General features: G+C 50.7%; 1 protein-coding gene across 1 annotated transcript; it reads left to right on the forward strand.

The window, feature by feature from the left end:
- Window positions 1-9214: 9214 nt before the first annotated feature.
- On the forward strand, window positions 9215-13086 carry LOC123148422 (RNA-binding protein 24-A). Its single transcript, XM_044567854.1, has 8 exons — window positions 9215-9759; window positions 10257-10380; window positions 11388-11514; window positions 11740-11776; window positions 11857-12073; window positions 12170-12286; window positions 12365-12461; window positions 12558-13086. Exons 1-6 carry the CDS (start codon window positions 9502-9504, stop codon window positions 12256-12258), a joined length of 852 nt encoding a protein of 283 aa, XP_044423789.1. The 5' UTR covers window positions 9215-9501; the 3' UTR covers window positions 12259-12286; window positions 12365-12461; window positions 12558-13086.
- The last annotated feature ends 172 nt before the right edge of the window (window positions 13087-13258 follow it).

The raw sequence follows: 13258 nt of genomic DNA on the forward strand, positions 1-13258 counted from the left end.
TTCTTTTTTAGAGCATCTACAGCCGGACTTACAGTAAATCTGGCCCATGAACGTCTACGGACGCGACCAGACGTGTCCGTATTAAGCCCCTATTTGTTCGTTCATCTGGCCTCTTGAACGTTTGTGGACAAACACGACTGGTCAGTGACCGGACCTATTTGTCCGTTCATCTGCCCCCCTAATGTTCGCGGAGACAACTCGTCAGTGATAAGACGTGTCCATATCAAGTCCTTATTTGTTTGTTCATGCCGCCACACTTCTCATCACAAAAAAGAGAAAAGATGCTTGAGATAGGATCGCGTCCTACATGACGGGCTGACCGGACGAGCCTAGATGCCCTCATATCCTTTCTATATTTTTCTTTTAATAAAAGAGTTTGAGGAAAGTCCAGACGTATTGAATAATATGAGGGGTCAAATTGGATCATTGTTTTCCTTCTCTCGTCTGTTAGATCATATCCTCCCTATATTTGTTTTTTAATATGAGGGTTCGAGGAAGGCTCAGACATATAGAATAATCTCCCTATATTTGTTTTTTAATATGAGGGTTCGAGGAAGGCTCAGACATATAGAATAATACGAGGTGGCCGGTTGGGTCATCTTTTTTCCTTCTCTCGTCTGTTTGATCACTGACCGCACGCGTCTGCGGACATTTGAGCAGGATTTAAGGATGACCGACTGTAGATGCCCGTCTCGATGTTGTTTCTAGCATCGCCGGAGGGCGTGTGGAGATTTGTCGCCGGCGGATCTCGCGGGATCCGGTTGGCATTTGTCTTCAACAGATCCATGTGGATCTGATCTTCGTTCGTCTGTGTTCATGTGTCTACACGTTGGTTCCTTCTGTTCTACACATCTCTTTATCAGCGGCGGTTGCTGTCCTGGTGCGTTGATTCTATGGGGCCTTAGCACAGCGATTTCCGTACTGTCCACTACAACAAGATATGTCCGGCTTCATAGAGGAAGGGGCGATGGCGGCAACGCGCCTTTGGCTCGTTCCAGTGCTTGTAGTTGTCACGAGGTGGTCTACAAACCTGGATGTATTTAATATTTCTGGTGTTCTTTATACTATCATGTGACGCCCCCGATTCAATCGTACACTAATCATACACGCAAACGTGTACGATCAAGATCAGGGACTCACGGGAAGATATCACAACACAACTCTACAAATAAAATAAGTCATACAAGCATCATATTACAAGCCAGGGGCCTCGAGGGCTCGAATACAAGAGCTCGATCATAGACGAGCCAGCGGAAGCAACAATATCTGAATACAGACATAAGTTAAACAAGTTTGCCTTAAGAAGGCTAGCACAAACTGGGATACAGATCGAAAGAGGTGCAGGCCTCCTGCCTGGGATCCTCCTAAACTACTCCTGGTCGTCGTCAGCGGGCTGCACGTAGTAGTAGGCACCTCCCGAGTAGTAGTAGTCGTCGTCGACGGTGGCGTCGGGCTCCTGGGCTCCAACGTCTAGTTGCAGCAATCAGATATAGGGAAGGGGAAAAGGGGAAGAAAAGCAACCGTGAGTACTCATCCAAAGTACTCGCAAGCAAAGAGCTACACTACATATGTATGCATTGGTATCAACTGGAATAAGGCTATCATATGTGGACTGAACTGCAGAATGCCGGAATAAGAGGGGGATAGCTAGTCCTTTCGAAGACTACGCTTCTGGTAACCTCCATCTTGCAGCAGGAGAAGAGAGTAGATGGTAAGTTCACCAAGTAACATCGCATAGCATAATCCTAACCGATCATCCTTCCCTCGTCGTCCTGTGAGAGAGCGATCACCGGTTGTATCTGGCACTTGGAAGGGTGTGTTTTATTAAGTATCTGGTTCTAGTTGTCATAAGGTCAAGGTACAACTTCAAGTCGTCCTGTTACCAAAGATCACGGCTATTCGAATAGATTAACTTCCCTGCAGGGGTGCACCACATAACCCAACACGCTCGATCCTATTTGGCCGGACACACTTTCCTGGGTCATGCCCGGCCTCGGAAGATCAACACGTCGCAGCCCCACCTAGACCAACAGAGAGGTCGGCACGCCGGTCTAAACCTAAGCGCCCAGGGGTCTGGGCCCATCGCCCTTAGCACACCAGCACGTTGCGTGGGCGGCCGGAAGCAGACCTAGCCTAGCAGGCATTCCAGTCCAATCCGGCATGCACCGGTCAGTTGCTGACGTCACGAAGGCTTCGGCTGATACCACGACATCGAGTGCCCATAACTGTCCCCGCGTAGATGGTTAGTGCGTATAGGCCAGTAGCCAGACTCAGATCAAATACCAAGATCTCGTTAAACGTGTTATTTTGAAATAACCGCGAACGCCGACCAGGGCCAGGCCCACCTCTCTCCTAGGTGGTCTCAACCTGCCATGTCGCTTCACCACAAAGATCCACTCAAAGGGCCGTCGGGACAAACGTCCTTTCGGACCCAATCCGTGGATCACTCGCGGGTACTCCTACGAGCCGACCCGTCTTTAGTCACCTCAAGTATCATATATAAAGTATATAGTATATACCCGTGATCACCTCCCGAGTGATCATGGCCCGATAGTATAGCAAGGCAGACGAAAAAGAATGAAGGGCCACTGATGATAAACTAGCATCCTATACTAAGCATTAGGATTGCAGGTAAAGGTAACAACAGTTGTAGCAACAATGTCAGGCTATGCATCAGGATAGGATTAACAGAAAGCAGTAACATGCTACACTACTCTAATGCAAGCAGTATAGAGGATAGTAGGCGATATCTGGTGATCAAGGGGGGGCTTGCCTGGTTGCTCTGGCAAGAGAGAGGGGGCGTCAACACCGTAGTCATACTGGGTAGCAGCGGCGTCGGTCTCGATGTCTAGCGAGAGAAGAGGGGGAAGAAACAATAAATATAATGCAAACAAATGCATGACGATGCATGACATGACAAAGCGTGATGCTAGGTGTGCCCTAACGCGATACGAGGTGGTACCGGTGAAGGGGGAAAACATCCGGGAAAGTATTCCCGGTGTTTCACATTTTCGGACAGATGAACCGGAGGGGGAAAGTTGCGTGTTCGGTATGCTAGGGATGCGTGGCGGACGAATAGGTTGCGTATCCGAGTTCGTCTCATCGTTCTGAGCAACTTTCATGTAGAAAGTATTTTCATCCGAGTTACGAATTAAAAGATATGATTTTCTAAAAATTTAAATCATTTTTGATTTTAATTAGTTATTTAAATCTAACATTATCCAGAATAGTGTGGGATGACGCAAGCATGACATCAGAGTGATGCCAGCAGGTCAACTGATCGGTTGACCAGTCAAACCAGACAGGTGGGTCCAGTGGGACCCACATGTCATTGTCAGGGGCATTAACAAAGTTTTTAAAACTAACTAAATGGGTTAATTAGTGGGTGGGACCCAGCAGTCAGTGACTATTTAGTTAACTAAATTAATTAATTATATTTTTATTATTTATTTATTTATTTAATTCTCTCTTTTTTAACACATTCTAGGGGCGGGGCCCACTTGTCATTGGTATAGGGGGGTTAATGGGCGCTGGCGGGTTACAGGCAGCGGGCGCAACGGGTGCCCAGCAACCGTTCGCCTGGGCGCATGCAAACCGCCGATGAGACGACGGCGAGAGGTGGTCGGACCATGGAGGGCGTGGCCGGCGGGCGCGGCAGCGGCCACGGCGCCGGACCGGGAAGGCGCGGTCCTGGCGTGGGGAGCGGCGCAGGGAGCAGCATCCTGGTAGGCGGGCACAGGCCAGGCAGGCCGATGGCGAGGCAAGCAGGGGGGAAGGGGGCGGCGGCTGCGGCTGTGCAGAGCAGCAACGACGGGATCCGAGGGCGAGTGGCGGCAGTAGCAAGCAGTGTGGTGGTTGCGGCGAGCGGGCGAGCAGGGCTGCCGACGGGCGAAGTCGGGGCGGCTCAGCAGGAGCCATGAACAGGGGGAGGCGCGCAAGGCACCGTGGTGCGTGCCGGCGCACGCGCGCGTGACGCGAGGGAGTGACGGGCCGCGCGGGGCGAGCTGCGGGTGGGCGCGGCAGCGCAGGGGGGGGGGGAAGAGGTTGACATGAGGAGCTCGGCGGGTCGGCGAGCGGTGCAGCAACAGCAAGGTTCGGGTGCGGGCGGGAACACACGTTGGCACAACTTCGGGCGTGTGTAGCGCGCGGCGTGTAGGCGCGGTGCGTGGCCGGGGCACGGGCAGCCGTGGGAGAGGCGGGGCGCGGGTCGGGGCGCGTGCACGCGCGGTGAGCGAGCGAGGGGGAGAGAGAGGAGGGGCGCGGAGGCCGTGGCCTCACCGGAGACGTAGGGTCCAGGGCAGCGAGTGTCGGGGGGAGGACGGAGACGACTTCGGTGGAGCGGGTGCAGGCCGGTGGGGAAGGGTGCCGGCGAGGAAGAGGAGGCAGGCCGGCGAGGTAGAGGAGGCAGGCCGGCGAGATGGCGCGGGCTCCGGGCGGCGGCGTCCTGGCGCGGGGCGGCGAGGTCGTCGCGGCAACGGGCGATGGGATCGGGGGTTTGCCCCGATCCAGATCCAGCGGGGGGGAGGAGTGGTGCGAGTGGGGAGTGGGGTGGCCGCAGCTGGGCCGGTGGGTTGCGGCCTGGTGGGCCGAAGCCCAAGGGGCCGGGGAGGGGCTTTCTCCCCCTTTTCTAGTTTTAGTTTTTTCTTTTTTTTTCTTGTATTTTCTTTCTTTTTACTTATTTTCTATTCTATTTTATTTCATTTTAAATCATTTAGGCATTTTCTAAAAATATGTTTGCTGCACCATAATTACCCTTGTAATATTCGGCAACCACCGAATATTTTTGTTTCAATTTTTGAAAACTTTTGTTGTTGACATTAATTTGAATTTGAATTTTAAAACGGTTTGAACTAACGAAAGTTTAGCAACAGTAATCACCGATGACATGGCATTATTAGGAGAGTTTTACTGTAGCCTAATTATCCGGGCGTTACATACCATGATAGTTGATAAATAAATAGATTGTAAGTTTTCTTTAAAAAATACGGTCTTACTTTTTTTTCAAAACGGAGGCAAAAGATTTGCCTCATCGATTAATTAAGAAGAAGAGAATTGCCCGGTTAATTAATGGAAAACCGGGCGAAAACCGATACATATAGATCACATGCGGACTACTCGCTAAGAAAGAAACTCCATGACCTCACGGTCAACCCGACAAACATACAAAACACGCAACAACCACAAACCCTGGCAGTTCTATGTCGCAAAGAAACACTCAACAAAACCAATGTTGAATACATTAGACACCAAGAAATCCACGGAGGCGAGCCACTCGGAGATGGAGGACGAAGAGACTGAGTATCCTCCCTTAAGCAGCCGCAGACGCCTTATCAGTGGCGCCACTTTTCTTGCCTATGCTCTTGAGAGCCTTCTTCGCCTTCTTTATTTTGTCTGAAGAAACCTCATCCACTAGAAGGCAAGCAATCACATTGCGAGACCCAGGACAAGTTGCCTCCAAGGAGGCGAGCAAAGGTCAAGCTTTTTCACGAAGACCACCTCGTCAATACGTGCCAACATAGCGTCACAGTCAAAGATGAGCGACCGAATGGTCTTCGGCGCCTCAGAAGTAGCTGCCAAAGCACCTATCTCATCAACCTCGCCACCCACGGATGCCACCTGGGCAACAACCTCAGGTGAGAGAGCAATAGCAACGTCCAAACCTCCACGGTCCACATAGGCGAGTGACTGACTGGGCTCCAACGACAACGGTGAGGTCGCAGTCGGCATCGCCAAGTCCCCTCCAAGCGACCCCATCTCCTTAGGAACCACCATTGAAATGGGCGAAGTGGGCTCCCCACAAAGCTTCTGCAGCTCAGGCATAATCTACAGCGCCGGAGCCACGACCTCGACAACACCTTCACTCCAAGAAGCAATCAGTACGACGGGCAACAGCAACCGACAAGATGTAGCACGAGGGGAGAGATCTCCATACATGCCTACTTCCCCATTGGCAGAACCAACCAGGATCTCAGGGGACCGGGACAAATCAGGGGCAACCCCAATCTGAAGCTCAGGCAGCGAAGACACATCCGACACGACCTCAAGTTTGGCGAGAGCGGCCTCCGCTCTCACCAAAACACTCCCGACTCGCGCAACGCAGTCACGAAGCTCAGTGCGAAGCAGCTCGGTCTCCTCCGCCAACCCAACTTGCTGAGCCCAGACAAACTGGAACTGCACGTCGGTAATGGAGATATCACCGGTGGATGGAGGCGGTGGAGCATGACATTGGGCCAGTGAAGCTTGGTGGACATGCTTCTTAGCACAACAGAGGCAGGCGATGTGACCAGATTGAAGGCAGTTCGTGCATCGGATTGGATCCTTGCAGGAGTGTGCATAGTGACCTCGACAGAGGCATCGGAAACACCTGTCTCTCAACCACGCCGGCGGAGGACGCCACATATTGATAGCAGGGCGACGGAAAGAAACGGGAATCGAGCGGCACCCCCTCGAGACAAGCTGCCATCCCCCCAACGCATTCCCACTTGAAACTTGACACACGGGGGCTTCCGCGCGACACCTCGCGGTCGAAACATCCTCTCCAATCTCCCCAACCTGGACGCACCGGAGGCGCTTGCATGACGTGCCCGTCGCCCGCAACAGCAGCGGGCACGCCGTTGTCCTCGTCTGAAGCGGGGCCATCAGAGGCAGCTCCCAGAAGGCTGTTGTCTCCGACAGCAATGACGGTCGATGTGGTAGGTGTCGGAGTTGCCAGGACTAGGTCGGAGCTGGCCGGTAGGAGGGAAGCTTGCGTGAGGCAAAGCGTCCCCGCACTGCCGGGTCGCCCTTGCGGGAGGCAAGGTAGGCCGCAGCGACGTCTTCGGCAGAGGGCGTCGGCAGAAGGAGCCTGAGAGGCCGGCGTCGTCGGAGCGGGAGCGCCGACAGAAGCAGCCGAGGCGGCCTCCACCGCACGAGCGGGGTCCCTAGCAGGAGGAGCCGAAGAGGCCGGGATGGCCGCCAACATTGTGGCGGGGAGGACACCGGGCAGAGGGGCCGTGGCGGCCGCCGGTGTTGGAGCGTGGGGAGCCATGACGGCTTAACGGACGGAGAGAGGAGCTAGCGGAGAAGAGAGAGAGCGCGCGACCGGGATTCCGGATCTAGTCTCGCTGGACGCTCCTTTCCTTGTGTGAGAAGCCCGAAAAAGATCCGATCCGAAGCAGCAACTGACCTAAAGCCAGCCAGCGTCAGACGTGACCGCATGTCGCTTCCCGGCTTCCCGCAGTCCAAATTATTGCGGCCAAAACTGTCTGGATGAAAAGAGAAAGAAAAAGGCAGATCCCGGACCGTGGCGTGACAGCAACAGGCACACTTTCCCCCGACCTGCCCTGCGCGGGAGAGTTGACATGCATGCATCCAACACTCTCTCGCCGGCACGAATTTTCACTCTCAGCCCCGAGAATAAACGTCCCGGATGACAGGAACAAAGCGCTCCTTGGAGGCGTCGCACGCAAGGCTCTGCTCGCGAACTGGGACGTGCAGCAACATGGCGCTTGGCAGGACACAGATAGAATAATTGGCGGGAGGAAGAGTCCGGGTCAAGGCGGTCCGTGCACATACAGTTCGGTTGCTGTGGTCCTTGTGGATAAGCATGAACGGCGCCGGTGCATGCATCATCGGTGATGTCCCTTTGGTCTCCAGCCCCCCGTCTCTCCTCGGAATTCAACGCGACCCCCCGCCGTCTCTCTCTCTCTCTGAATCTGAATCGAGAGTAGAGTGGGACAGTGGGGGAGGAGGGAGGGCTGCAAAACCTCTCCATGCCCGTCACCTTCTGTTTTCTGTTTTGTCCTTCGAGCTGGGTACCATCCATCTGCTCCGTGAATTATTTCAATTTTGTGAAGGTCAAACAAAAGGCTAATAGCGCTGCTCGCGGGATTGGGATCAGGGGCGGAGCTATGGGGGACGAGCAGGGGCCTGCCCCCCCCCCCCCCCCCCCCCCCTCACAACGATCGACAATTTTAGTATGAGTGATGAGTAATTACCAACGAGATTAGATCAATATATGTACTTGTTCCCTTCTATACTTGAATTCTGGCTCCGCCACTGATTGAGATGTCTAGTTTTGTATCACCATCATATACTAGTATTTTACCGAGTGGCATTCCGCCCTGCGTGCTTCATTTTCTAATGAACGATTATTCCAGCTTTTAAAAGGGAAAACTACATGTGCTTGTGTACTACTTGATAATTGTACAGCAATAGTATTTCTTATTAAAATAACAATATGGTCTTTAGATACACAGTAGAGGCGCACCACCATAACCACGCATTAGAGGAAAAGACAGACGTCTAGGGTAATTTCCCGAGCTAGGCAACTGCTTCGAAGTGAGAATTTTCGACACAGATCATTCCTTCAGTGTAGCAATCAACTAGATCCATACTGACATAGCTTAAGCATGGCTTGCCGTTTTGATGCTCACGCAATCGCCATCGCCATCGCCGACGAGGTGGGGAAACCATGTGGCCATGGAGTCTGGGTTGCTCTAGCAACGGCTATGGTAGTAGGGTTCAGCCTAGGTAGGCGTCTCATTGGTGGTGGCGAGGCGCCAAAGGTGTGATTGGCATTGGCGGAGGGCGTGTGGAGCTTTGGTCAAGGCTGAAGGGTCCCGCCTTTGTCTACCTTTAGTCTAGGTGGTCTTTGACAACATCCTTTTGTGTTTTGCTCATATGCCTTCTTCTCTGTTCGACAAAGCACCATCAATTCCGATTTCGTCGAGAAGCTAGTGAGATTAGGCCTCTATGTTCTTATCTAGACGAATCTGGGATGGTTGTTGTCCAGCCCTCCTCAGCTACTTTCTTCTCGTGTGCTAGCGAACGTGTTGCACGATCCCTCTCTCCATTCCCTCGCTCGAGCTCTAACATCATGGACGGCGATGGTGATCTGGTTCTCAGTTTGTTGTTGCTGGCTTCTTCTAGCTCCGACCAGCGGCTTCTCGGGCGGCGCTGGCTTCAAGGATGTTCCGAAGATCACGGGGTGACATCGAGCTTTGCTCACGTTCGACCCCGCGAGTGCAGGAGGAAGACGACGTCGGTATAGCTCGTGTCATTTACGCCTTGTCCTCCCTGAGTTTTTTTTTTCTTTTCTTCTTTTTTTTTGAAGGGTTCTTTTCTTCTTGTAGACAAACGTATTGCGGGTGGAGAGCCATTTCGCCGGGAGTCCCATCCACAAAAAGCCCAAACCGGCCGCCCCCAGTTGGCCTTGTCCTCTTGCTCTCGGCGCGTGATCCTCCCCGCTTCGTCCCGCACCAACTTGCCCACTGGCCTTGGCTTCTCCCTTCCCCCCCTCTCCCTCTCCCGCTCCCGCTCCCGCCTGATTTTACTAACCGCTTCCGCCTTCCGGGATTATTAGCGCGCGAGACCCACCGCTATAATAACGCCGCTAGCGACTACCCAGTGGCTGCTTAACACGACACGCATCGTGCTTCCGCCTGGCTGTTAGCGCGGCCGGCTACCAGCTCAGCCCAGCCAAGCTAGGGTTAGGGTTTGCGGCGAGCGCATGCGCCTGGGATGATGACGCCGCAGCGGTCGCCGGCGGTGATGGCGGGGGGAGGAGGGGGAGGCGGTGGGGGCGGTGGCGGGACGCCGGCGCTGCACTACCTGAGCGGGCCCTACGGGGACACGACGTACACCAAGGTGTTCGTGGGGGGCCTGGCGTGGGAGACGCGGAGCGAGGGCCTGCGCGCGCACTTCGAGGCCTACGGCGACATCCTCGAGGCCGTCGTCATCACCGACCGCGCCACCGGGAGGTCCAAGGGATACGGATTCGTGAGCACGCCTTCTTCTTCCTCCCTCTGTTCTCCGCTTCTTCTTTTTTCATTTTCGAGCTAGAGTTTGTGAATTTTTGGCCGGCGATTTGTGGGGATCAGGGGTTTGTGGTTCAATTGGGGTGCTTTGTGGCCTCCAACGGTGGTGATCGGCCTGGAAGGCTTGTGAATTCGGGAGTTTTGCGGTACTAATAATAGTAGAGCAAACTTGGGGAGCTGGTTGCTTTGGGGCGGTAACAGGGAAATCATTTGACTCTGGCACGGCGATTGATTGCCAGGCTTTGTTTTTCGTGAGACCTAGGGTGTCCATGTTGGAACATTTTTAGCTGCTTGGGAAATTTTTAGGCCTTTAAATTGGACTAAAATTTACTTGTTTCATCATGAATTGCGGAACTATTTCAAGTGAATGTCGAAGCAATTTTGTTCTGGGGAAGGAAATTTGGGGGGATGTGTTTCATGATGTTAATTTGTCTTAATTTTGTGTGGACATGCAAACAGGTGACCTTCCGGGATCCAGATTCGGCGAGGATGGCCTGCATGGATCCCTATCCGGTAATTGACGGGCGGCGTGCCAACTGTAATCTTGCCATCCTGGGGCGACCTGGACCAGCTGTGCCTTTTGGTCAGTCTCTGACCTGGTTTTCTATTGCCCCAATTACAACTTTTTGAACTGCCAAATATCTGTTGAGTTCTTTCCTGCAGCTTAATATTTTGACCAGCTGGTTTAATTTAAAGTCAATGCCTGTTTCCAGTGTATTAGAGTTGCCGTAATCATCCCATTTTCTATCATTTCAGAGTCTTACATTTTTGGGCATGCCTGTTTGTTTCAATTGCTGCCTTGTAACTCACGGTAGAAGAGAATAAAATGACTTTTGTCACTACTCATGAAGTTAATGTGTAGTCCCATGCCCAATTCTTCAGTGTCAGAAAGCTAAACTGCAAAAATGGTTATGGGCTCAACAATGAAAAGAAATGTGAGTTATTTAAAACAAATAAAAGAAAGAAGCTTGAGAGCTACTAGTCATATGCTGTTTGTGAAGCTTTAGTGCATTACTTGAATGAAGGGAAGATTAGGTAACAGACAGTGGACTACTCATGAGTTGGTGGGTAGTAGAAAGTGTAGGACAATCATATTGGTTTTTGGATAAGGAACTCTTTGCCTACAAGTCAGACATCTTTTGCATAGTTTGCAACTTGTGATAAAAGATGTTCATGATCACAAACACAAACACAAACAGTTTACCCAAATGTAAGATCTTTGCTTCTGATGGAATGGCACTTTTACAATAGGAGGTTGTAACATTTGCTAAATTAGCTTGAGAAATAATTATTGTATTGTACCACTATTAGTTTTCTTGGAAGATCAAAATAGGCAGACTAGTACGCATCCAATGGAATGGCCAAATTTTATGTTGAGATATTGCTCCTGGTCGATGGACACTCATAAAATGTTTGTGCTTTAAATTTAAAATTTTATGAGTTTGTTCTACATTTATCTTTGGCAGGACCGAGTAAAAGAAATATAGTTATTAAGTTATCTTACTGGTTTATGCTTTTACTTATTTAGGCTCTTGTGTGTATATTCAATCATTGTAATAGTTTTCCTCCTTTTTAATGTGGTTATTATAGGACCTATAAGGCCGGTCATTCCATACAATGGAGGTGCGGCGGTTCCAGGAGGCATGTATGTACCAAGCCCAACATATCAGCAACCCCCCTACAACTACTCGCAGGCTCTTGTGTATCCCCCTTATGGGTAGGTTAGCAGTTCATTCGATGCATCGTTGGCAAAGATCATGCACAGCTAACGATATGATCTGTTAGGCTGTCTGGCACACTGATTAAAGCTGTAGCTAGTCTGGAATTCTATGCTTTACAGCATTGCCAGTCTATATGATGTTGTCGTGCTAGACTATCTGCTTATTTCCAATTGAACAGCCTGTCTACTGCAAATAATAATCCGTTGTTTTTGTCATTGCAGGCCATCAACGTATGGACCCGAATACTTGTATCCACAGGTTGAGAACTCGTCCATAACTTTATATATTGGTTCTATTATTTTTGCTTTTGCTAATTTATTATATTTTTAGCTTTGTAGAATGCCTATGGTCCATATGTTGGACAACAGTATGTCCCGGTGTATGGTGGTCCCAGAACAGTAGGGCCAGCGGTTTACCCATATGGGCAGTTCGGCCAACCTGTGCCAAGTGATCATTCTTATTCACCTGGCTATGTGCCAGGTCACCTTCTCCCACTATCTAATCAAAATGCTGCAAATGCGCGTGCATCAGCGGTTCAGCAACAATATCCTCCAGGTAAGAAATCAGTTGATGATGGTTGACAATGTCTTGTACAGCACAACTACGTTGTATTCTTCAAAGTTCTAACACATGCCTCTTTTGCGGAAACAGGAGCTCCGCGCCCTCAGCAACAGCTCTTGCTCCCTGCTCGCGTGCAACAGTTCCCACCAAACAACGTCTCCGAACAAATGTCGGGATGACAAAAGGGATGCCGGTGACAAATTGGAGGTGCGTTAGCCTTGGTCAAACTGTAACTACAGTTCCTGTCTGTCCAGCTGTTGTGACATCCAGCCTTCCTTGTTGCAGGTATCCTCTAGTCTGCAGCAGGACTAAGAACAGCAGTACTGCTAATTGGGCGGCGTGCTTCTTTTCTTGCAAACTGTTTTCTTTTTCATTCTTAAAGGTTGGTCATTACATTGATCTTAACATTGACATTAGCTAGCCCTTTTACTTGAAGTGCTGCCTGGGCTGAATTATATAGTTTCTCACTCTATTTCAGGTTGTCCTTATCCATGGTTACTTGCAACACTTATAATGTGAATGTTAAGCCGCTCCGTTGGATGGGGCGGGAAGCACAGAGCAAGAGCTGGAGCATGAAGCCACTCTTGCTCTGTTCAGTCAGTGTCTTGTACATTCCCCATCCCCTGCAGGAATTCTGATAGCTGGTGGTCTGTGCCTGGGACCAAACTGGATGCCCGAAAAGGAGTTCGGACATCCAACCTGTGTATAGTAGTAGTAGCTCATGTAGGGTTCAAATCTTAGAACAGTTCAATTCTTTCGGTCGCATCTGGTTCATGCTGTGTATATCCATTCTCGTCCTTCTCGTATCATGTGTGAATGTGGTGTATAGGTCCTTCAATGTCATAGTGTCTTTCTGTTGGCTATGTAAATTATTATCCCTAAACTGAGCTTGTATATCAGTTACATCACCGTGTAATTAAATAAGGCCAATTCTACCCTGTAAAAATAATATGATTCGTTGCAAGTTGCAACGCATGGAAGAATTGCAGTTGTCTATATGGTTCAAATTCAAATGCTCTCAACAAACAGCTTAGCCTCACCTCCTGAAGAAGTATTGAAATAAAAATGTTTATTTATTCTGGTTTACTTGCACCTTATATCACTCAATTTTCGCCCAAAAGGGCATCCAGGTGATTTATCTGCTTTACTTGCATCCTCAAATGGATGATCAAAGAGATA

Source organism: Triticum aestivum, chromosome 7A (assembly GCF_018294505.1).
Source record: "Triticum aestivum cultivar Chinese Spring chromosome 7A, IWGSC CS RefSeq v2.1, whole genome shotgun sequence".
NCBI classification, from domain to species: Eukaryota; Viridiplantae; Streptophyta; class Magnoliopsida; order Poales; family Poaceae; genus Triticum; species Triticum aestivum.

What these genes read in the sequence shown, in the direction of transcription:
- LOC123148422 (XM_044567854.1), top strand. Translation starts at nt 9,502, where the DNA reads ATGATGACGCCGCAGCGGTCGCCGGCGGTGATGGCGGGGGGAGGAGGG. An exon ending in GGTCCAAGGGATACGGATTC is followed by an intron (nt 9,760 to 10,256) that starts GTGAGCACGCCT and finishes ACATGCAAACAG; the next exon opens with GTGACCTTCCGGGATCCAGA. An exon ending in TGGACCAGCTGTGCCTTTTG is followed by an intron (nt 10,381 to 11,387) that starts GTCAGTCTCTGA and finishes TGGTTATTATAG; the next exon opens with GACCTATAAGGCCGGTCATT.